General features: G+C 34.1%; 1 protein-coding gene across 9 annotated transcripts in view; it reads right to left on the reverse strand.

Annotated features, from left to right (window-relative positions):
• SWT1 (SWT1 RNA endoribonuclease homolog) overlaps positions 1 to 25378 on the reverse strand; it is a 94906-nt gene that overhangs the window by 52704 nt on the left and 16824 nt on the right. For 8 of the 9 annotated variants that reach the window (XR_012033100.1, XR_012033102.1, XR_012033101.1 and 5 more), the window contains 8 exons: positions 24796 to 24855; positions 23219 to 23348; positions 21938 to 22039; positions 20758 to 20946; positions 14485 to 14578; positions 6461 to 6606; positions 4800 to 4963; positions 3223 to 3361 (listed from right to left, as the gene is read on the reverse strand). Coding sequence is in view for 6 of the 9 variants with exons in the window: in XM_072830884.1 (XP_072686985.1) it covers positions 3223 to 3361; positions 4800 to 4963; positions 6461 to 6606; positions 14485 to 14578; positions 20758 to 20946; positions 21938 to 22039; positions 23219 to 23348; positions 24796 to 24855 (1024 nt within the window). In the remaining 3 variants the exon portion in view is untranslated. The remainder of the gene's footprint in view (positions 1 to 3222; positions 3362 to 4799; positions 4964 to 6460; positions 6607 to 14484; positions 14579 to 20757; positions 20947 to 21937; positions 22040 to 23218; positions 23349 to 24795; positions 24856 to 25378) is intronic. The other variant, XM_072830888.1, reaches the window with a different exon arrangement.

Raw genomic sequence — 25378 nt, forward strand, 5'->3', positions numbered from 1 at the left:
AGCAAAGTGAGTTAATTTACAAAAAATATAGGTATAACAATTTTTTCTCAACTAAATTTTTTTTTTTTTTTAATTTATGATAGTCACAGAGAGAGAGAGAGAGAGAGAGGCAGAGACACAGGCAGAGGGAGAAGCAGGCTCCATGCACCGGGAGCCTGATGTGGGATTCGATCCCGGGTCTCCAGGATCGCGCCCTGGGCCAAAGGCAGGCGCCAAACCGCTGCGCCACCCAGGGATCCCTCAACTAAAATTTCTTACGTGAAATTCTCAAACCAATTAGGAGAAGTAGTGACCATGATTTCAAAGATTTTAAAAGTCATGAATGATGAAATTAAGCAAATTTCTAATGTCACCAAAGCTCAGAACAGAAAAAAATCTTTCCATTATTAGGGTAAAGTGCTATATAACACTTTTCAAAGGCGTATAAAATAGCCATGTTATGCGGCACCTGGGTGGCTCAGTCAGTTTAGCAGCTGCCTTCCACTCAGATCATCATCTTGGAGTCCTGGAACCAAGCCCCACATTGGGCTTCCTGCTCAGTGGGCATCTTCTTCTCCCTTTGCCCCTCCCCCTCCTCATGTGGTCTCTCTCTCTCTCTCTCTCAATTAAATAAAACCTTTAAAAAAAATATAACCATGCTACAATGTGTTTGTTTTATCTTCTTTTAATGTTCACAGTTTCAGAGACTCTGTTATATTCTGAAACACCAGCATGGTTCTTTGCTGGTTTGTGAGTTAAAAAAACTCTGTATCACTTATACAAGTATTTGCTTAGAAATACTAAAAGGCCAAATGAAAATAAAAAGTGTATTTTAATAACTAATTATACAAAATTCAGTAATCTAATGTGATGGCTATAGCCAGGCTTCTGGCTTCCCCTTTATCAAACAGAGAAAAGTGTATTTCCTTATGAAGCATGTGTTTTTAAATTCAATGACTAGTTTAAATTCCTGTGGAAAAAGATTAAGAGAAGCTACACATAGGATAGAATACAAATTTGATGAACGCAGTAAATATCCTAAAGAAGGAGAAATTGCACACAACTTTTAAGGTGCTTCTCCAATGCAGTAAATGTTCAGCAGGGCTTATATCCTTGAATTAATCATTTGATTTCTGTCTTACAAGAAGTCTTTACTAAAATTATGTGTGAAAGGGAAATAGCAACGATAAATTCAGTTCTTAGACACGACATAAAAAGAAATCTACATGGTTGGAATACTTCAATGCTTATATAAGGTCAATAATCATTTAAAGTTAATATGAATAACAACATACAAAAAAAGCTATTCCACATAATTTTCTATGAATTGACCTAAAGGATTCATTCTTTGGGATACTAAATTTAAACACATATGCGTAATTCAACATCTGAAGATACCATTGAAAGAGTAAACAAAGTCATAAACTGTGATTTTTCTAATTCAAGATTATTTTAGAAACAAACAAAAAATTATTTTAGGGCAGAAGGCACCTTCATAATTCTATTATGGATTCTTTACAAGTTAAACATTATAGGCATCAGATTCTTCTAGACCAAAGTATAATAAATTATGCACAGTATGATTCCAAACATGATTTTTTAGCAAAATGAAGAGTCATCTCTTCACTTTCCTCCTATTCCCAGTTAGACCTGCTGCTGCCCACAACCTCTGAGCTATGTGCAAAAGACAAACACTGCCCACCCCTGGAAAAAGAGAAAAATCAAAGATGGCAACTGGATGCGATTTTTAAAAGTAAATCTTGTTCAAAATCATACATGATTTGTGGATTTTCTCTTTTGATAGAACCAACTAAATTATGCTTCCATTTGAGATATGGAAAATGTTTCCATACACCTTGCAAAAATGCTCTGAAGATGTGTCCAATAGATAGTCCCATGTCTCATATAATAATACTGCTTATAAATAACTTCTATAGTGAAAGATAATGCCTGGAAAATGTCTTTATTTTAAAAATTGGTAACTTTTTAAAACTGGTAATTTTTAAAAGTCATAAGGCACTGAAGCAGATGCTTTAAATCCCCTGAGGTAATTTTCAAAGATACAAAACATTTTCCAAAAGTTAACATTTCAAGGGAAAGAGAGAGAGCTGTGGTATACCTCCCACAGAATATGTTTCTGTTTTTGTTTTGTTTTAGCTTCCAGGATGCTTTATGTTAAAAATCTGTGTTCAGGTTTTACAATAATTGTTTGCACATGTTTCTTATTCTTCTTATTCTTCATTACCTGGTTCTTGTGACTTTAAACTTGGCTTAAACCATCTTGTGCTCAGGTTGTTACTTAATGGCCCTCTTATACTCACAGTTATTTTTCAAAAGTAGACAGGATACACTAATACATAAAATAATAAACAGAATAGATCATTGCATATTAAGAGTTCAAAAAAGTCAAGGACTAACTGAACATAATAATTGTTACATATACTTTGCTTTTTAAAGCTATAGTAAGAAAAATCTAGTTGTCTGACTTTAGACAAATCACCCTCTCAGGGCTGGTTAGTCTACTTATAAAACATGAGCTTTCATAACATTTGATCAGTGCTTTTCCCATCTTTTTCTTTTTAGCAGAAACTTTTTTTTTTTTCAAAGCCTACATGGAATCTCCATATATAAATTGATAAAAGAAAACTGCACAGCTCAAGTCCCACCAACTTCCCAGGTTTCCCATCAATCTTTCCACCTCCATTCTTTGGCAGCTACAGAAGCACTTCAGGAAGGTTCTGTGCAACATGGCTTTATTAAAAACTACCAAGTAAGTGGCTGACTATAGTTTCTTCTGGTTTGAGAATTCACTATGCACCAAAGACAAACATTTCCTATTCCTTAACCATATATTTTAGATAGATACTTTAATATACTATTTCTAAAATTAGTACATGGAATGTGGACAAACTTGTGTATTAAACACAGTAAGAAATAAAAATAGTCTAAATTTCACTTACATACCTGATAAACTGTAAAGTATGGTTTTAAAGTTTCAAACACTATAAAAAATGATAAATTCACTATACCAAGGAATATCAACAGTGATACCATTAATAGTCATAAGCTTTGTGAACTGCATCCATTCATGCAGCTGCCACAAGTTCCTTTTAGAAATTAGAAGTAAAAATGATTAAAAAATAATTGACCAATTTCTTATTAATTCATCTTCACATTTCATGGAATGTATCAGCTAGCCTGACTTTAACACACATTGCTAAAGAGAAAATAAAAAATCCATACCTTTACAGAGATTTTCATATAGGCTCTCAATGGTTAAGAGCAAATTCTTCTCCATAACTAATCCAAATACAGCCAACCAGTGTTTTCTAAAGCACTGTAATAAATGAATTAAAGTCCATGGTGGTTTCAAATACAGCATCTAAAAAGTATTTAGAAAAAATTATCACCTAATTTATTATTCCTATTATTAAAGAGTACCTATTTAGGAGTTTTCCATATATATTTCTGAGCAAAATATATTATTTGAATTCTTTTTTTTTTTTTTTAAGATTTTATTTATTTATTCATGAGAGACACAGAGAGAGGCAGAGAGAGAGAAGCAGGCTCCCTGTGGGGAGCCTAATGCAGGACTTGATCCCAAGACCCCAGGGATCATGACCTGAACCAAAGGCAGACACTCAACCACTAAGCCACCCAGGTGTCCCTAGTTGAATTCTTTTAAAATTAAAAGATGTTTTATTAAAAGCCAATCATAATCTCAAAGTGCTAATTCCATTTCAATTTATATTTTTGTAATATTTATTAGTATTGATTCTTATAGTTTCAGAAACTATATGTGCAAAATGAAAGCACTGTTTTAATCAGAAATATAGGTTTTTTTTTTTTTTTTTTTTTTTTTTTTAGAAGCACAGTTTCAATCAAAAGAGATGATCAATTTACTTCCCGACATAGTCAATTCTAGGAAGAAATCAATCTATTTCATACAGCTACAGGAAAATCTATATAGAAAAAAGATGTCAATTATCACTAACACTGGCTACACTCTTGCAAAGACCTGTTTATAAAGGAGATTATGTTCATTTAGTACTACAAGATGTCAGCACATCTTGTTTTGAATCATTCACATGCAATGGCTTTCCCAGGCTCTATTATAAAACATCCAAGTCAACCCTCTTAGAATCTTCTGATCATTCCTCATCATCTTGGTTCAATACTTGATAATATAATCAAGCAGCAAACACATCATATTGACAAGTATTAGAATCTCACTAAATATCTAGGATAGATACAACCTACAATTGAGAAGATAGGATGTTTCTACTGTCTATAGATATGAACAGCAAACATTAACTAAAAAGACCACTATTGCCAAATGTAATATTTTACTGATTATAGGAAAAATATGGATGTAGAAGATATAAAATATCTTGCTACTAATGATAATTTTTATACTTTCTCATATTTATATGACATAAGCCAAAATACACACTTCTGTTTCTGAATACGTACTCTTATGGGAACTCCCTATAGCAGATATTCTAATTTAAATAAACTACAAAGAGAAGTTTTCCTGAATTCAAATTAAGATCCATGGGGGCAATGTGTCTAACACACAGTAAATACCTAATAAATACTAATTCACTGAAAAAATATAAATGATAAAACATGGTTTCTAATTTTTAGGAAATGTCCACCATTTAAGTTTTAAGAAGTTATTTCAAAAACTATTAAAAAATGGGATATAGATGATCACAATGAAGCTTACACATTTTATACAATTCATATTTCCTAAGATAAGGTCATAAATCTTTAGCAATGAAAAAGTAATTTTCAACTAATAGAGTTGAAATAACCACCTCCATCCAAAGGTTTCCAAAAGCAATTTTCATTTCTGTTTCTAATATTGAAGATAAAGCTGTTCCAAGAGATTTTTCAAGATCAGATACAATGCTTTCAAGTAGAATGGGTAGTCCAGAATGTGCAGATTCTTCCTCATAGCTCTCTTCTAACCGTGTTGTTTCTTTAAAACAAATAGTTATAAAGCTTTATATTTAATAAATATTTTACATATATAATTGGTATTTGGCTACAAATACTTCATGTATGTAATTAGTATTTAAATTACACAGAAACCAAACCAATACTTTACTTCTTAAACAGTATTTAGAAACATGTATCTATTGAATAATTGTTTTAGATGCAACATAAATATATCACATAAAAAATGCTTTCTTTTGACAAAAGCCAACAAAATATTTTTACTAAAACAGAAATTTAGGAAATGTGTAATATTTTAACCATAATTTTAGTTTTATTATTTTTTTAAAAGAAAAAATTAAAAGAATGCTTTGCATCTATTTATAATAGAAAGTGAAAAATTATGGATCAAAGTGTGTTTTCTTCCAAAAAATAATATATTCTTCCAATTGCAACTTATATCAGTAAACTGTTTTTGAAAGGACCAAAATCTCTGGTTTAACTACTTTTATGCCCTTCCCTTTTAAAGTGAGTTTTTATTATATCAATTGACATCATTTCATTAACATTACTATTTTGATACCTGAAGGCAACTGCAATGTCTTTAGGGCAAAATGCAAAATATTAAGTGGCTTACATCTACAAATACTAAGAATTTAAAGTGATAGTAACAGAATGAACAAACTGAAAGCATGTTACCCTGAAAAACCATAAACTAACATCTTCCTCTAATAAATGTCATTTTGAATATTATGACAAAAGAAATTTTATTACCAAAAAGGTCAAATAAGTGTAGCATGTGTATATATGACTTTTTATACAATTACACATAAAAAGGACATACAATATTAAGGATTTCAGCATTTATTTTTCCAACACAGGAAAAAGGTGGAGTGTGTTTTAAAATGTCAGGTTTAATATAACATTCTATCAAATATCAAGCTATAGAACAGATCATTCTGATAAAAAAAAAGATAAAACAATTGTACTGCCTTTAATTTTCTTAAGTACTAGTTTAAAATTAAAAATAAAACTATTACTAGAATCTTTCAAACTCTTATTACTGAGTTTTTATTGCATTAATAGAGGATTATGAATAGGAAGCTAATACTAAAAAGAAACTGAAAAGTCCTATTCCTTAACCATATATTTTAGATAGATACTTTGATTTCTCTCCACTTTGAATATTTCCTACATTTCCTGTAGCTACTATTAATTTAAAGGTATAAAATAGCATGTACATGGTGATTATAAACTGTAAAAATGTATGCAAGTATATGAACAAAAATTCACATTAATTTGTAAAAGCATATATAGAAGGCAGTAACATTAACTGTGTTTTCTCTTGGATTACCATTATAATTTTCATTTCTTTCTCTTTTTAAAAAAATTTTCAATTATTTCTACCAGTTGAGTACCAGCAAATATTTCAATGTTATTTTAAATGTACAAGATGAAAATTTACTATAAATTCCAATTGTTATCAATGTCAGTACATAAAAGACGATATATTTCTAATTATTTGTAGTAAGAATACTACCTGCTTTCAATTGTTGTTTAGATACACAAGGCTGATGACATACATCTGTGTTCAGAGATAAGTTTAGTAACTCTGCACTTAATTCTTCTTTACTGAGTGACTTCACACCACTTATTAGGCCTTTGTTTCTTAAATTTCTATCATCCCTAAGGTTGGGGTTAGGAGGAAAAAAATATTTTATTTTTTATAAGATAAATCACATGGCAACTCAAAACATGGGATCTAATCAGAGGTGGGTGATTCTCAGCACATATATTCACAAGGGTAACAATTTTTTTAAACAGAGAAGATAAAGGAATAAACACACAGAGTCACAACATATGAGCTTTTGAAAATAATAATTATTATATATTGAGTGTTTTCCTGGTACGAGGCACTATTCTAAGTATTCTATACTATATATGTATACATATATATATAAAACAAACCATTTAGTTCTCACAGCAAATCTCGTATGTGTGGTATTTTTATTCCCCTTCCACAAATAAAAAGTTGGGGTATAAAGAAGTAATTTGCCCAAAATTATACCTGGTAAGTGGGAGCTCGATTTGAACATAGGAATATGATCATCTGAAGAGAAATAAACAGCCATAGTAGGAAAAGTAATTTCCACATTGTAGGCACCTACAAATTTACTCACAGTGAGCTTAAGACAAAAATGGTGAGAATTTGCTATTTGCTGAAAGAAGAAAGTATGATGAGAGCACGGTGCACAAGACCAGTGTATGTGGCTTTAGAAGAAGCCAAGGTCATTAATAAATGGAAAGACATCTAAGGGCTTTAGCGGGAAAGTGACATGATCAGATCCGTGTTTATTAAATTGCTGTTCTGGAATCCAACAGGCTTCCAGCTTTTGTTAATGGCAGAGTAGCCTGATCAGACTAAACTCCCCAGAGATGAGGACTAGAAAATTAGGATGAAAAAGAAAATAAAAAGCTATCTGAAGGCACTAGGGAATAATGAACAGAAGGCAGGAGCTGGAGGGGAGTCTATCCTCAACACAAAGGTACTGTGCTCGTAATATGGTCCATCTTTTTTTTTTTAAGATTTTATTTATTTATTCATGAGAGACAGAGAGAGAGAGAGAGAGAGAGAGAGAGAGAGAGAGAGAGGCAGAGACACAGGCAGAAAGAGAAGCAGGCTCGGTGCAGGGAGCCCAAATGTGGGACTCGATCCTGGGACTCCAGGATCACACCCTGGGGCTGAAGGCAGGACTCCAGGATCACACCCTGGGGCCAAAGGCAGGCGCTAAACCTCTGAGCCACCTAGGGATCCCCAAGGGTCCATCTTTTTGCCTGAGGGCATTTTCTAATTCATCAATAGCTTACAGCAGAAATCATAGCCACAATAACTTTGAAGTCAGAAGAGAATGTTTAGGGCTGGACGGAGCAGACAAAAAGTTAAAGGAGGAACTGAAGAAGGGAGGAAACCACACAGTAGAACTCCCAAATCTGCATATAAATTCTGCCCAGAAAAAACCAACATGGTGCCAAGAGACAAAGCAATCAACAGAAGTAGACTTGGATATGCAGATGTTGAAGCTGATAGGGAATTTTAAATAATTTTGACTAATCTGTTAAAGGTTCTAATGGAAAAGGTGACTAGCATGCAACATCACATGGGCAATTTCAGCACAAATGAAAATCATGAAGATTAAATCTAAGTACTAGCAATTTAAAAAAAAGCCACAGTAACAGAAATGAAGAATGTCTTCAACTGGTCCCTCAGCCAACTTGACAAAGGAAAGAAATTACAAACTTGGAGACAGGGCAAATGAAATTACCCAAAATGAAATAAAAAGAGAATAAAAGTTTTTTTTTTTTTTTAAATCCAGTAGCTGTGGAACAGTATCAAACAGTCCAACATATGTACCTGTATTAGTTATCTATTGCTGAGATAACGAGTTATCCCAAAACTAAGCAACTTAAAACAACACTTATTATCTCACATGGTTCCTAAAGGTCAGAAATCTGAGAGCAGCTTGACTGGTTGGTTCTAGTGCAGGCTCTCCAACAAAGTTGGAACATGCTGTTTGTTGCCAAGGGTTGCAGCCATCTCAAGGTTTAATTAGCCCTCATTCATGTGGCTGTTGGCAGGCCCTCCTCCATCAATGGCTCTTGGCTGGAGGCTTCAGCTTCTCACCATGTGAGTCTATTCCTTAGGGCTGTTCATGACATGGCAGCTTCCTTCCACAAAACAAGTGATTTGAGAGAGGAGAAAGCAAAAGAGTGCCCAAGAAGGAAGTCTCAGTATTTAATATCTTAAGTTTTATAACCTAATCTGATAGTGATAGTATATCATTTCTGATGCATGCTGTCATACAGACAACCAACCCTGGTACAATGCAGGAGGGGACTACACAAGAGCATTAATACTAAGAGACAGGGATCATTGGGGTCATCTTGGAAACTGGCTACTACAGTATAATTCTGTAATATCAGAAGAAGAAAAGAGGGAATGGGCAGAACTATTTGAATAAACAGTGGCTCAGAATTATCTAAAACTGAAGACAGGGCAGCATGGGTGGCTCAGCGGTTTAGCACCGTCTTCAGCCCAGGGCATGACCCTGGAGACCCAGGATCGAGTCCCACGTCGGGCTCCCTGCGTGGAGCCTGCTTCTCCCTCTGCCTGTGTCTCTGCCTATTTCTCATGAATAAATAAATAAAATCTTAAAAAAAATAAAAAAAGAAAAAAGAAAACTGAAGACAGATCGGAAACTGAGATCCAAGAAGCTCAGACAACACCAAGCAGGATAAATCCTTCTTCTCTACCCCTCCCCCAAGGTGTGCCCCCAACCCCCCAAAACACCTAGGCATATCCGCTAAAAACTGCTAAAGTAAACTCCTAAAAAAGCAAAAGACAAAGAAAAACCCTTGAAAGCATAAAGTAGGAAAACACTCATTACATATAGAGGAACAAAGTAACATTTACATCAGATTTCTTATAAAAACCATATAAACTAGAAGAAAATGGAGTGACTTCTTTAAAATACTAAAAGGAGAGATGCCTGAGTGGCTCAGCGGGTGAGCATCTACCGGGGTCCAGGATCGAGTCCCACATCAGGCTCCTTGCGGGGAGCCTACTTCTCCCTCTGCCTCTCTCTCTGTGTCTCTCATGAAGAAATAAACAAACAAAAAAATACTAAAAGGAAAAAAAAGTTAACCCAGAACTGTATATCCAGCAAAAACATCTTTCAAAAATAAATTAAGAAATAAAGACATTATCAGACAAACAAAACCAAAAATTTCACTTCCAATAGACTTGCACCTGTCAAAGAAATTTGTTTAGGCAGAAGGAATATGACACCAGACAGAAACTGATTCAAGTTTCATTAAAAATAAAGAAGAATACAAAAAATTGGAACATGAGATGAAAATATTCACGTTTCCCATATTTTTAATTGCTTTAAGTGGTAAATGATGGAAACAAAATATAACAAAATATGTGCTTATCATTTTTGTTAAGGTAAAATATATGACAATGATAGCACAAAGGATGGGAGAAAGAAACTGTTATAAGATCCTTACACTGTACAGGAAGTGATACATTATTTTAAGGTAGACTTTGATCAAGTAAGATATATACCATAAATGCTAGGGCAACCATTAAAATGTTTTTTCAAAAAGGTATAAATATTCAATAATGGAGATAAAATGGCACCATAAAAATCCACACTTATGAAGGAAAAAAGAACAGATGAAACAAAATAATTAGCAAAAAAAGGTAGATTTGATCCAAGCAACTAAATGTATGTGATATAAACTCATCAGTTAAAAGACAGAAGTTACTGGGTGCCTGGGTGGCTCAGTTGGTTAAGCACCCATCTCTTGATTTCGGCTCAGGCCATGATCTCAGGGTGGTGAGATTGAGCCCTGTGTTGGGCTCAGCACTGAGTGTGGAACCTGATTGAGATTCTCTCTCTCTCTCTCTCTACCCCTCTCCTGTTGCCCTTTCCCTCTCGTGCTCTCGTTAAAAAAAAAAAGACAAGTTGTCAGACTGGACAAAAAATAAAGTACCATTTACATGCTACCCACAAAATACTTACCTTAGTATACAGGTTAAAAGTACATGGATGGGAAAAGATGTACCATATAAATACTAACAAAACAAAATTGGAATGGTAGTATTAATACTTAAAAAAGTAGACTTTCAGAAACAGAGACATTATATAATGAGAACGTCAATTCTCCAAGAAGACAATCCTAAACATGTGTGCATCCTACTACAGAGTTGCATGATACATGAAGTAAACAAACAGAACTGAAAAGAGAATTAAACAAACTCATAATTATAGCTAAAGATTTAAATACTCCTCTCTCAATAATCTCAGAATAAGCAATCAGTAAGGTAATAGAAAACCTAAACAATACTATCAACCAACTTGACCTAACTGAAATTTACAGAATACGCCACCCACAGGAGCAGAATACAAATTCTTTTAAGTGCACACAAAACATTCACCACAGTAGACCATACTCTTGGCAATAAAACAAACTAATAAATTTAAAAGAAATCATATAAATTAAACCGAAGTGTAACTAAAGTACAAATCGATAACAAGGAGAAAACTGGGAAATGTGCAAATATTTGGAATTAAACAACAAATATCTAAATGTCAAAGGGAAGTTATATTGAATTGAATGAAAATAAAAACAGAACACAAAAATTTGGGGATCCCTGGGGGCCTCAGTAGTTTGGTGCCTGCCTTCAGCCCAGGGCATGATCCTGGAGTCCTGGGATCGAGTCCTTGCATAGAGCCTGCTTCTCCCTCTGCCTGTGTCTCTGCCTCTCTCTCTCTGTGGTGTGTGTCTCTCATTAATAAATAAATAAAATCTTTAAAAAAAAACAACAAAAAAAAGAACACCAAAATTTGTGAGATGCAACTGAAGCAGTGCTATGGGTAAATTTATAGGAGTCTCAAACAAATGATCTTAGCTTCTACCTCAAGAAACTAGAAAAAGGACCCAAAAGGGCATAGGAGTATTTTCTGGGGTCCATGGAAGTGGTCTATATACCAAGAGAGATGTGGGCTACACCAGCATATCTGCTGTCAACATCAGATAGTTAAGATTTGTGCTTTTCAATATCGTACATTGTCCCTCCAAACACAAAAAATCTTATAAAAATAATCATGTAGGGGGACATGGAGTGTATGGATATAAACAGAAAAATGGGAGAATTTTGGTAATTATAGCTGAATACTTAAGACTTTATTAACTCTTCCTCACTTTGAATATTGTTGAAATTCTCCAGAATGAAACTTTAATTAAAAATGAAAAATTATCATTATTATATTTTGAAGAATAAATGGAGGAGAGCAAGTGTGGAGGTAGAGAGCATAAATTAGTCTTAGAGTAAAAAGGAAGTGGAAAAACAGCATGGTGGACAAAGGATGATAGCAGGAGAAGTGAAGAAAAGATCGCACAGGACCCATTAAATTGACCAGATATAGATTATAAGGGAGGAGCAGTTATCAAAAATGACTCCTAGGTTTCTGGCTCTAGCAAATGGGTGCAAAGTGGCACTTTTTATTCAGATGGAGAAAAGTTTGGAAAGAAAAATCAAGAGTTCATTTTTAGAGACTGGTATGTGTCAGATTCTATGACACATCTAAGTAGAAAAAGCAAACAAGTAGATGAATATACTAGTCTAGAATTCAGAAGAGAGATAGAGATATGAATTAGAGGTTGCTGGCCCACATTCAGGATAGCAAATTTAAAGTAATGCACTTAGAATTAGGCATGATACATAGGACTGGAAAAGGGTTCTCCTAGCACTATCATTATCAATATTATCATCTTCATTAGCATTCACTGAAGTAAAGTAAACGTATCCTCACAATAAGTAGGTGGGACTTTCCCATTAGGCACGATTCTGGCCTTTTAAAAGGAAAAAATAAAAAACAGGCTCCCCTTGAACATGATAATGCTAGAATTAATATCTATCTGACTACAAATTTTCATTTCACTAAAACTGTTACATGTATTAATCCCAAAACAGTGACTGCAGAAATAACGGAGAATTGATAAAGTCCCACCAATTTAATTTTCATTCTAAGTTGAGCTAAAAAGCAGTAATTACATAACAATTCTCTCAAATTTAGCTTATCTCAAATTCAAAATGATTAACAGATTATTCTATTTCAGCCTTCCACAAAGTCCAAGATGATATATTATTGTAAATTGTAAATAACTGAGACAGAAATCTTTACTCCTTTAATCCCGAATAGAATACCATCTTTGAAGACAGTTAAAATGAGAATTTCGTTTTCATTTTTTAAAGTTTCATTTTAATTCCACACTAGTTAACATATAGCATTATTATAGTAGTTTTCAGGTGTATAATATGATGATTCAACACTTCGTATATTTAAAATGATAACTCAGTCCCCTTATAAGAAAAACCTCAGGGCTATTCATTTCATTTTTCTTTTCTTTCTTTCTCCTTCCTTCCTTCCTTCCTTCCTTCCTTCCTTCCTTCTTCCTTCCTTCCTTCCTTCCTATATTTAAAATGATAACTCAGTCCCCTTATAAGAAAAACCTCAGGGCTATTCATTTCATTTTTCTTTTCTTTCTCCTTCCTTCCTTCCTTCCTTCCTTCCTTCCTTCCCTTCCTTTCCTTCCTTTCCTTCCTTTCCTTCCTTCCTTCCTTCCTTCCTTCCTTCCTTCCTTCCTTCCTTCCTTCCTTCCTTCCTAGATGTTATTTACTTATTTGAGAGAGAGAGAGAGAGAGAGCAGGGGCAGAGGGAGAGAGAGAGAAGCAGACTCTCTGCTGAGGAGGGAACCCCACTCTGGGCTCAATCCTGGGACTCCAGGATCATAACCTGAGCAAAGGCTGGCAGACACTTAACTGACTAAGCCACCCAGGCACCCTGGGCTTTTCACTTCTATAATTACTGCACTTCATCCAGAATTTAGGCATGATTGTGAAACTGTAAAACAAAAACAAAAACAAAAACCTCCACTTTTCAATGAATACAACTCAGACTCAACCAACAGTTTAAAATTGCTCTTCTCATACACGATGGGTACAATGTTGCTTAACATTAGGTGAGTTTTCTGCCTGTGTCTCTGCCCTCTCTCTCTCTCTCTCTCTCTCTCTCTCTGTGTGTGTGTGTGTCTCTATGAATAAATAAATAAAATATTTTAAAAAAATAAAGTCTTTAAAAAAAATTAGGTGAATTTTACTTCAGAACTACGTTATGAAAATACTAGTTGGGAATGGAGGGGAAGGAGGAGAAAGGTGTGTTGGGTGCTACCTTAAGTCCTTCACGTATATATTATCTGAGAACGCACAATAACTCTAAGTAACTCTTACCCTCCCTATATTTTATACGTGAGGAAACAAAGTTAAGCAACTTCCACAGGTCATGAGGCTGGTTAGCAGGAAATTCTGGACTGCAGCCCTCACTCAGTGACCCAGCACCAGAGGTGTACCTCCAACACACACTGCCTCTTCCCCGCAAACTAATTAGTTAATTAATCAACCCTCTTGCCTCCTGACCAAAAATTTGTCAAGATTTTCATTTCTGAATGATTTTATTGGCAGATTAAATTGACTGTCCCCAGCTTTTACCAAAGGTTTCTGAATTTCACATAAATAAAATTGACATAAGACTTCATAAGTTTCAAATCTCATTCTTCTATAGCTTACGGGTTATAAGAATGTTATACAAAACTGGATATGCCTACTGGCAGATTTTGAAAATCATGTATGCGTTTGATCCTTAGTCTGGTAGGTACACTGTAACTTTTTTTTTAAGATTTTATTTATTTATTCATGAGAGACACACAGAGAGAGGCAGAGACATAGAGAGATTGGCAAAGGGAGAAGTAGGTGTCCCACGGGGAGCCCAATGTGGGATTTGATCCCAGGACTCTGGGATCATGACCTCAGCCAAAGGCAGATACTCAACCACCAAGCCACCCAGGCGCCCCACAACATGATTTAAAAATTCTTTGGTATAGTTGCTATTTAAAAAAAAAATTAAAAAAAAAAAAAAGTAAAAGGACTATGAGACTCACGTGCACAGAATAACAACAGAACAAGGGAATAATTCCTGGTACTGAAGACAGCATTTTAATACTCGATCATCATTGTTCTCGTCACTCAGTCCATCTGCAAATTTAGCACAAACAATGATCAATAAAACCATACTAAAAATATGGACAGTCTAGGCTGTATCTACAAGTCAGATGTATTTACAAGCCAGAAACATCTAAAAGAAAGGACACTTCTTAAATATAAGACACAGCAAACAATGCCTTAAAAATTCTGGATTTAGAATTCAGGTAGCATTTTAACAAAGTAGCTAGTTTACTACTAAAATGGAAGAAGATATGACTACTAATAAACACAAAAGAAAGAAAGTGATCAGTAAATGCCATATTAGAAACCTAAAGCTATGAATTCTAGTCTCATTTCAGTCACTTAGAGACTATAAGTTACAGGATTATACAATGCTTAAAATTATCTCTACTTAAAAGAGGTCTGTAAAATAAAGAGCTATGGTTCTACCAGCAACAGAACCATGTTTTCATGTGTCTGCTTTTCCTTAATCTCTAGGCAATTAACATTTAGAGATGTATAGGAAAAGGCAATATGGGCCCTAAGCAGAAAACACAAAAAAATTCCTACCAAGTGTTAATCAGTGGCTGACAGAGTGTCCTCTGGCATTCTACAAGCCCTGAAGCATGATGTAAAAGTTTGATTTTTGTGAAAATAATGTAATGTGTAGAAACAAGACAAAGACAGTGTTTTTCCTAAGTCCTTATACCCCCTGCCTCAAAACTCCCTATGTACTTAATATGATTTCAAGGTCACACCCTATACCCACTTCTGGATAAGAATCTTCGGAACTTGGACCCAAAGAGGCCCTTGGTGAGTCTCTTATACACTAAAATTCAAGACATACTAGACAAGAAGTCTGAACTTTGTTCCCAGACTGTAATTTTTTTCCTTTTAACTTTTAACCTAGATTACTTAGTCCCCCTAAATATTCGAATTAGAAAACTTATTCATTCAAGTAATAAATTTGTATATAGGGCTGAATTTGTACCCAAGCCTCTGTACTAAATAACTGGATATACGAAGACAAACTCTTGCGGAGCTCACACTTTCTAGTGAAGTCAAGACAGAACTGATCTCAGAGCATAAGCCCGAGGGAGATGTGATTCATTTATCAGATGACCAGTAAGCTAGCAGACATATTACAGCAACTGATTTTCCTTCTTTTAGCCCAAAGAGTAAATACCTCAAAATAAGGCAAAATGGCAGCAAAAAATCATTAGTTAGCTTTAAACAATTCAGTGGACAAAAGATTAAAGGTTATAGTATACCGCTCTAAAGTTATCAAAGTTCAAGATTATCTGTTTTCTCACATTCTCTAGAATATGTGAGGTTTGAAAACCTAAAACTGCAAGAATATTCACAAAATATTTATTCAACAAGTGTTTTTGAGCACCTGCTCTAGTACTGTTCAAAGTGAACAAAACAAAAACTCTGGAAACAGATTGATCTAGGTTTGAATCCCTGTTTTCCCACTTACTAGATATGTAATTTTGGGTAACTGCTTAACCAGGAAAATGAAATAGGAAAATTTATAGGAAACAGTTGGCCCAATAAAAGGTACTTGCTGTTGCCTTTTAAGTAACACATATTACTTAAAACTCAGTTTAAATGGCACACTTCTACTCACACCACCAAAAACTCCCACAAAATTCTGTATATAGTTAATATGATGTTTAATATTTAATAGAATTTAAGCTTCTCAACAGCAGGCTTTGTTTATATCACCCAATGATGCAGCCTCAGAACAGTATCTGGTATAGATATTTGGCAAATACAGGAATTAACAAAAATATAATAAAAGAAAATATAAAAATGATGGAAAAAATGTCAGGTACGGGAATAGAAGATATCTTTATTTTGCCCTTATTATAAAAACAAAATAATTTAGAAAATCTAGAAAATGTAAAGAAAATTAAAATAACTCATAATTCCATCAGCTAAATATACCCAACATTCACCATCTGTAAGTATATAATGCATAATCTAACAAATTTGGTATGATACTTTTTACTCTTTTAAATCCTATTTTATCATTAACATTTTTTGAAATGTAGTAGTATTCTCTGAAATAGCTATAGTATTGTATGTAAGTTCAACTGTTAGGTTGTTTCAAATTTTTTGCTGTATTAATAATGCTGTTATGAACATTATTTATAAAAATCACTGTAAGCATCTCTAATTATGTCTTCAGAATACAGTTCTAGAAAGAGAATTGTATCCTTAGGCTTCTTGAAACACAATGATAAATTGCTTCTTGAAAAGTTACGTTTATATTCCCAAAGCACCAAAGCACTAGTATGATGCAAAAGAATAACTTTAAACTTAAGGCAGGGGCAGCCCCGGTGGCTCAGCGGTTTACCGCCGCCGCCGCCAGCTCAGGGCATGATCCTGGAGACCCAGGATCGAGTCCCATGTCAGGCTCCCTGCATGGCGCCTGCTTCTCCCTCTGCTTCTGTCTCTGCCTCTCTCTCTCTGTCTCTCATGAATAAATAAATAAAATCTTTTTTAAAAATAAAATAAAAAATAAGTAAACTTAGAGGCAATAAAAAGAAGAAAGAAAAAAGGGAAAGATATCAACTAAAAATATACATAAGAAATTAACAACATTAAAAATGGCAAACAGGAGAATACCTGCAGTGAACAAGGGGCTGACTATTTGTACTTGTTTTGTAAATTACCTATTAATAATCTTTGTCCATCTGGGGAAAGTGATTTTTTGTTTTTCTGGTCAACCTGTATAAGCTTTTCATATAACGAAGACCCAAGAGAATTATTACCTATACTAGGCCATAAACCATCAAGTATTTTAATATATTAACTCAAGCATCTTCACGATCATTCTTCCCGCTGGAGGTTATTCTCCCCCATTTCATTTACTTAGTTTTCTCATCTTTAACTTGCCCCAGGTCAGGTTATAAACCCAAGTCAATCAGATTTCAAATCCTATTCTCTCACCATACTAAACACTACATCAAAAAGATACAATTTTTAAAAGAGTTAAGGCTAAAGTTAAAATTATAGTCAATGAAGGCAATTTAACATGTATTATCTACATTTATTCTTTTAATGGAAAAATGCTTGTTTAAGTAATATAATAATACTCGATTCTATAAAAGGAAAATAATACATACAAAATTAGCAATTAAAAAAAATTACCAATTATTAAGAGCTGGTTGAAAATGTGCTTGACATTTGTAATGTGTAATAAAAGGTCATTTTGGTTTTGCTTTTTCCAAACAAGAACCTTAATTTTACTCATTAATCCTGAATTGAGTTTTCTCATAAGAATATTAGTTTTCATTAGAATACAAAGTATAATTTTATTATGATAAAAAGACTAAATATATTTCTGATATCATAAAATCATTATCAACAGAAAAACTTATTATATACATTGTACTTTATATAAAGAATGTTTTTAAGACAGTGAAGAAAACAGTGGTAAAGACAAACACACAAAGGACTTACTGACATAGACAATTATAAACAATCTTATTATACCTATTACATTATAACTAAAAGCAATTTCCACAATTTAATAAAACTAAGATCAAATAATACCATTCAAACATTAAAGTGAAACATGGATTCAAGGAAGACACTCAGAAATTCAAACAGCACAGAAGTTCGAAACCACTACTACGAGAGGGAGACAAACCATAAGAGACTCTTAATCACAGGAAACAAACAGGGTACCTGGAGTGGATGAGGGTAAAGAGATAGGGTAATTGGGTGATGGGCATGTGATGTAATGAGTACTGGGTATAGGCCTGATAAACACTGACGTCTACCTCTGAAACCAATAATACATTATATGTTAATTGAATTTAAATAAAAATTTTAAAAAGCATACATAAATGGAAAAGTCATAAGAAACATACCAATACATCTCTAAATAACAAATGTGGCCAAAATATCTATTCTCCAATGAGCTCTAAAATAATTTTCAGGGGTGCCTGAATGGCCCAGTTGATTGAGCATCAGTTCTGGTAGGTGCTCAGTAAGAGGGACCTATTTCATTCTGCTCAGGTTAAGTGTCTGCCTTCGGCTCAGGTCATGATCCCAAAGTCCTGGGATAGACCCCCATGTCAGGCTCCCTGCTCAGTGGGGAGCCTGCTTCCTCCTCTCCCTCTGTTACTCTCCCTGCTTGCTCTGTCAAATAAATAGATGAATAATCTTTAAAAAAACAAAAGCAAAAAAATAATTTTTTCTATTGAAGAAATAGATATGCCTTTTAGGAAAAGTTCTGAACCTCTCTCTGTCTGAATTTCCTCATTTATAAAATAGGGCTAATAAGAGTATCTACCACAAGTACTAAATGATTTGAATGAGATATCAGCTGGTAAAAGCACTTGGAAAAGAGTCTGGAGAATAATGACCATGTAAATGTTATCCATTATTTATTATCCATACTATTGCATGTTTATCCATATTATATATAATAATTATCTTTATCCATACTATTATATCCATACTATTATCTTTATTCATACTATATCTATACTATTATCTTTATTCATACTATATCTATATTATCATCTTTATCCATACAATTATATAATATCATCTTTATTCATACTATTATATAACAAAATATAGTTTACATCAACAAACTAAAAAAAATAAAAGGTTAAGAGTAAAAAAATTCCCCTCTCCTTTTAAGGTTTGGGGTTTTACTGATATGATGGTTTAGAGCAGGGGTTTTGTTAATTGTGTGGTTGTTCAAAAAAAAAAGAAAAAAAAAGGCTTGTCTGTTAGCAATGCATACCAAAGTATTTATGAGTAAAAATGATATGATACAATATCTGGGACTTGCTTCAAACTACTGCAGGAGTTCCAAGAGTAGGAAGAGGAGAAAAGGAAATGAGAGAATAAACAAGAATGGCAAAATGTTGATAATTACTGAAAAAGAGTGAAAGGTACACAAGGAGTCATACATTTTCTACCTCTGCATTTGAAATTTTTCATGATTTAAAGTAAAAAAAAACCACCTAAGATGTTCAATTTAATATAAATGTTAAAAAGTTTTAGTATTTTCTTAACTGTAATATTTGGGATTTTCCTTTAAAAGCTTTTAAACATAACACATGAAGCTCCTGCTATAAATGCATAAGGATTATATGTGGAAAACATTAAGAACTAGTAGATATTTGTAAAGGAAATGAATGAATGAATGATGGAGGCCCTTTTTCTTCAAAGATTTAAGACTAAAGGATTGTGCCAAAAGCCTTCTCAGGGTTAATATCATGATTAGATTCATCATAAGATGAATTCTTTCATATCTTATGGTGTACATGTGTATAGTAGACAACATAAATCCATGATATTTAAATGTGCATAAATAATGACTGTGAGTTGAGAAGAAACAAGGTTCTTTTTTTTTTTTTTTTTTTTTAATTTTTTATTTATTTGTGATAGTCACAGAGAGAGAGAGAGAGAGAGAGGCAGAGACATAGGCAGAGGGAGAAGCAGGCTCCATGCCGGGAGCCTGACGTGGGATTCGATCCCGGGTCTCCAGGATCGCGCCCTGGGCCAAAGGCAGGCGCCAAACTGCTGCGCCACCCAGGGATCCCAAGAAACAAGGTTCTAAAGAATGAAATAAATCCTGGAAATTATGTATAAACTCTACAGAGGCAACAGTGTTGCTTTACACATAGATTTTTCTTTTCCCCACAAAATACTACATATAAATAACAAAGAGCATACTAGATCCTAAGACTAAAAGTGATTTAAAATGACTGAAAGAAATAAATCAAGAGAAACTCTACAGACCTTTATTATACAAACACCTCCTTATTTACAGATTCTGACAAATCAGAGGAAAACAATGCCTCCCTATGCATTATACAAACTGCACAATGACAGATTCTCATCAGTGACAGATAAACCTCAATCACGTACTGGCCTCATCAGTCAACAATGGTATTCAAAAACAAACAAAAAAGAATCCCAGTTACCATAACATAGAAAACCATACATCTAGAACTATACAGTCACTATTTGTGAAATAGAGACATAACCTAAGAAGGTCTAGGAGAAGCAAAAAAATAAAAATCCAAGAACCCCTAAACCAAGCCTAGTAGAATACCCCCAATGATCACTACGTCTGGCCATTTCACATTCCAATGATTATAAATTTTTTTTTAAGTTTTACACCATTTTCCCCCAAAAATGAGTCAGCACCCAAACAAACCTTAATCAGGAAACACCCTGAGAACAATACTTACAAAGTTTTTGAGATGCAAGCTGTATTGACTGACCCCATAGCTTTCTATCTTGATTTCTGAGACTGTCATTGATGAAATGAACTGCAGGTATAGCTTTGTGCTGGGCATGTTTTAGCAATTTTCCTGCCTTCATACGATCTAACTCTTGTATAACAACCCAGGGAATTATTAATACAAGTCTGTCAAAGCCTGAAAAATAAAAAAATATTTCTTAGAAGTCAACAAATATTTATTGCGCTGCTAAACTGAACTGCTATGGAGCATTAGAAGTTTTAAAGTAAGGAATTCACAGTCTAAATGAAGGGATAATCCATAAAAAATGGGAATTAAAAACAGATGTAACTATGGGGCACCTGGGTGGCACAGTCAGTTAAGTGTCTGACTCTTGGTTCCAGTTCAGGTGATGAAATCTCAGGGTCAGGAATTGAAAGCCCCACGTCCCACTATGAGTGCAGAGCCTGCTTAGGACTCTATCCCTCCATGACTGACTGCTGTGCTCTCTCTCGCACTAACAAATAAATAAATCCTTAAAACAAAACCAAAGGGGCAGCCCCAGTGGCGCAGCGGTTTAGTGCCGCCTGCAGCCCAAGGCCTGATCCAGGAGACCCTGGATCGAGTCCCACATCAGGCTCTTTGCATGGAGCCTGCTTCTCCCTCTGCCTGTGTCTCTGCCTCTCTCTGCATCTCTATGAATAAATAAAAAAAAATAAAAAAATAAATAAAAAAACCAAAGAACGGATAGAAGTATCAAATGAATGTTACAAAAATAAATACTATTGGAGATCAAAGAAAAGTAACTGTGGACTGTTAGGTTGACCTGTGAAGGCTCTTTTTAATTTATGTTGATTATTTATGTTTTAATACATATACTTCGTAATATATCTTTATTTTCCATAACCTATCTAAATGGAAATATATTTGTGGGGGAAAAAAAACACCCCACATCATTGTTCATATGATGTGGTATACCTGGGAGGCTCAGTTGGTTAAGCATCTGCCTTCAGTTCAGGTCATGATCCTGGTTTCCTGGGATCAAGTCTCACAATAGGCTCCCTGCTCAGCAGGGAGTCTGCTTTTCCCCTCTCCCAACCCCATGCTCATGCTCTTTCTAACAAGTAAATAAAATCTTAAATAAAATATCAACTCAAATAAGGTAATCAGAATCATGCTTTATAAATACCTGGGATTTCTGTTGTCTTCAAAACTCTAACAAATTTGAGGTGATTCATCAGAATATTCGTGTCAATAACAATGAGAAGCTTTTTATCTGAAGCAGTATTTGCTAGAGAAAAAGAGCAAAGTTAGGATTTCATGACACTTGATTAACAAACTTGTATAATAACTAAAATTTTGATATCATAGAACTTTGATGGTATTCATAAAGGAAGGCAGTCCTTTGACAATAAAAAAACTGTGTTTAATCCTTAAAAGAACAGTAATCAATGATTAATTATCTAGCAGTAAAACATCATGAATTGTTTGAGTGGATTTTAAATCATTAACTAATTTGCTCCAGTAGTAACTATGTTTGCCAAACTTGTTCTGCATCACTAGTAGTTATACACTTCGGATTTACAAGCTAATTTGAATACACTGTGAGTGAAATATAATTGAAAAGATAAATATGTGTAAAGGAAAGAAAACAGATAACATTAGTGCTATTATCTCACAGGGACACTGTGAGGATCAGATAAGTTAATGCACAGGAAAGCACTTAGTAAATTGAAAGGTGCAACGTGAATGTAATGTAGCATTACATTTTTATAAATACAATTCAAAATAGTATGCTAATAGACTTTGGATAACATCTATCATTATCTTCCAGCAGGAAGAATGATCAAAACTTTACTACATAAATAAGAAATCCATGAATATAATAATACTTTTGAGCAATCAATCTGCATTATTTCTTTTTTTTAAGCTTTTATTTAAATTCCAGTTAGTTAACATACAGGGTAATATGAGTTTCAAGTGTAGAATTTAGTGAGTCATCACTTACATACAACACCCAGTGCCATCATTACAGGGGCCCTCCTAACCCATTACCCATTTAACCCATCCCCCTGCCTACCTCCGCCCCAGTAAGCCTCAATTTGTTCGCTATTTGTTTTCAGTGCTTTACATAGTTGAAATTGTCAAAAGTTATGATTAAAAGCAAGAATAAAAGACAACTCTGATAGTTGATAGCAGAATAAAAGATAATCCTGATTACTGACCATTGGCAAAAAGACAAAGAGAAAATATTTCTAACTGCCTAATAATGCGAGATGTGTAAAACAAATGATATGACAAATATTAGACCTGACTCCTATAGCTAGAAGACATATACCATATTTTATTTTTCCAAACGAGCACATCTTAACATTTTTCATCTAAATATTGTAAAAATTGTATGTTGGCTCATTAATTCCTAAGAAAGCACAGGAGATCATAAACATCGTCATCTACACATAGAGTATACCAGCAGAGGCATGTACAGCATCTTCCACCAAGTCAATCTCCATGCTTGTTAGCTCTCCAGAAGAGAAAGCCACAGGTAAATCCATACTTTTTCCCACACGTGCAGCATGGAGCTCTTCTACTATCTGCATCTAAATTGTAAAACACCCACATTAAAATATTTTGAATTATCTACTTGCAGATTAATAAGATTAGAAAGCAATTAATTCTAATAAATAAACAAGATGAAGTTTGTGGGAAAAAAATCACAGTAACATGAAAGCCGCATGGTGAAAGAATACAGATTTATAAACATACACAGGGTTTTAAAACTAGCCTTTCTCTTGCTGTTTCTGTCATTTAACTATCTTGGGTCTCTGTTCATTGACAAAATGAAAATGTTAAATATCTATTTCCCATTAATATTTTTGTGAGGATTAAATGAAATAATGTGAAGTTCCCTGCACAGAGCCTAGTACACAGTAGACCTTGAAAACAAATTCATTCTCGTTTTCACTTCAATGTACCTTGGGAGCCAACTATATTTTCCTCTGCACGATGAGCCTCTTGAGATTTCTAAGACTGTTGATAAACCATCAAAAACTGAAATATAGATTTTAAGACCCTTCTCACTTCAGGGAAGTAGTTTTCTGATGTGTTTTGATGCAAAGAATTATATATATAATCTACCTTTGGCACAGGGATGAGAAATCTTTCTTCTATCAGGAACACTGACCCACAGGACAGAAAAATACAACCAACTATCACAAATAAAAAATAATCAATATGGGGGATCCCTGGGTGGCTCAGTGGTTTAGCGCCTGCCTTTGGCCCAGAGCGTGATCCTGGAGTCCCGGGATCAAGACCCACAGCAGGCTCCCTACATGGAGCCTGCTTCTCCCTCTGCCTATGTCTCTGCTTCTCTCTCTCTGTATCTTTCATGAATAAACAAACAAAATCTTTAAAAAAATAATCAATATGGTTTTTAAGTCTTCTTTAAATAGAAAACTACAAAGTGTTTCATGAATCTAATTTTAATTTAGCACCAAGAAACATAAAAGTCTATGCAATAATTCCATGAGGATCAATCAGGAGATTCTAGTTGGGAAATGAAGCAACAGGTAAATAAAACAAAAAAACAAACAAAAAAAACATATATATATATATATACACACACACACGCGCGCGCGCACACACACACATGCATGCACTCTCATTTTCACTGAATAACATTTTCATCTTACTGCTGACTAGATAAATGGAGCAAACACTAATATCATATTGAATTTTGGTAAGCCTAGGCATAAGCATGCAAAAGTATGATAGCATTAAATCAGAATTCATGTAACTTGTAGGCTATAGGCTCCACGCTATTTAAAAGTTTAGAACTTATTAGAAACCAAGACAAAAGATGGTCAATCAAATGTAAATATTTTTCCAAGTATTTTTCACAACTTTGTAAAACTTACATATTGATTTAAGTAAAGATATAAATATTATTTTTGTATTACCAAGGTTCTCATAGTCATTATTTTTTATTAATATAGAAACGGACTTAATTTCATTAACATATTCAAAGTAAATAAGTATATCAGTAACCTCTTGATCTGTATCTTGAATACTTTCAAGTGACGCTGAAGAACATGGAGCTTCAAAACTCTGAAATGAAAAGTAATTTTTTTAGTTAAGAATGAAGCATTTACCTAGGGTAAGGTTTTCAACCTTGGCACTACTGACATTTGGCATTAGATAATTCTGTTTTAGGGGCTATGGTGTGCTTTATGCTGTTTAGCACTATTCCTTTCTTCTACCCATCAGATACCAGGAGTACAATCATGACAATCAAAAATGTCTCCATCAAGTCAACAGCCAAATGCCCCCTATGGGGCAAATTGCCCCTAGATGGGAACCGCCCCTAGAATAGAAAACCCTCATGCTATTAAGTCAATGAAATACGGTGGAAATTCTTTAAAGTTTACTCATTCATATATACATTCCTAAAAATACCCATCTTCTAAGAATAGAACTATGTGCCACCCTGAGAAACAGAAAGAATCACAGTCCAGTAAACAAGCTGGCCTTTAGTGGTGGGAAATTTTCACCCAGAAGGAGCTGACCCATTTCAAAAAAGTGATATGACAGGGGATCTCTGGGTGGCTCAGCAGTTTGCGGCTGCCTTGGG

Source organism: Canis lupus, chromosome 6, assembly GCF_048164855.1.
Source record: "Canis lupus baileyi chromosome 6, mCanLup2.hap1, whole genome shotgun sequence".
Lineage (NCBI taxonomy): Eukaryota > Metazoa > Chordata > Mammalia > Carnivora > Canidae > Canis > Canis lupus.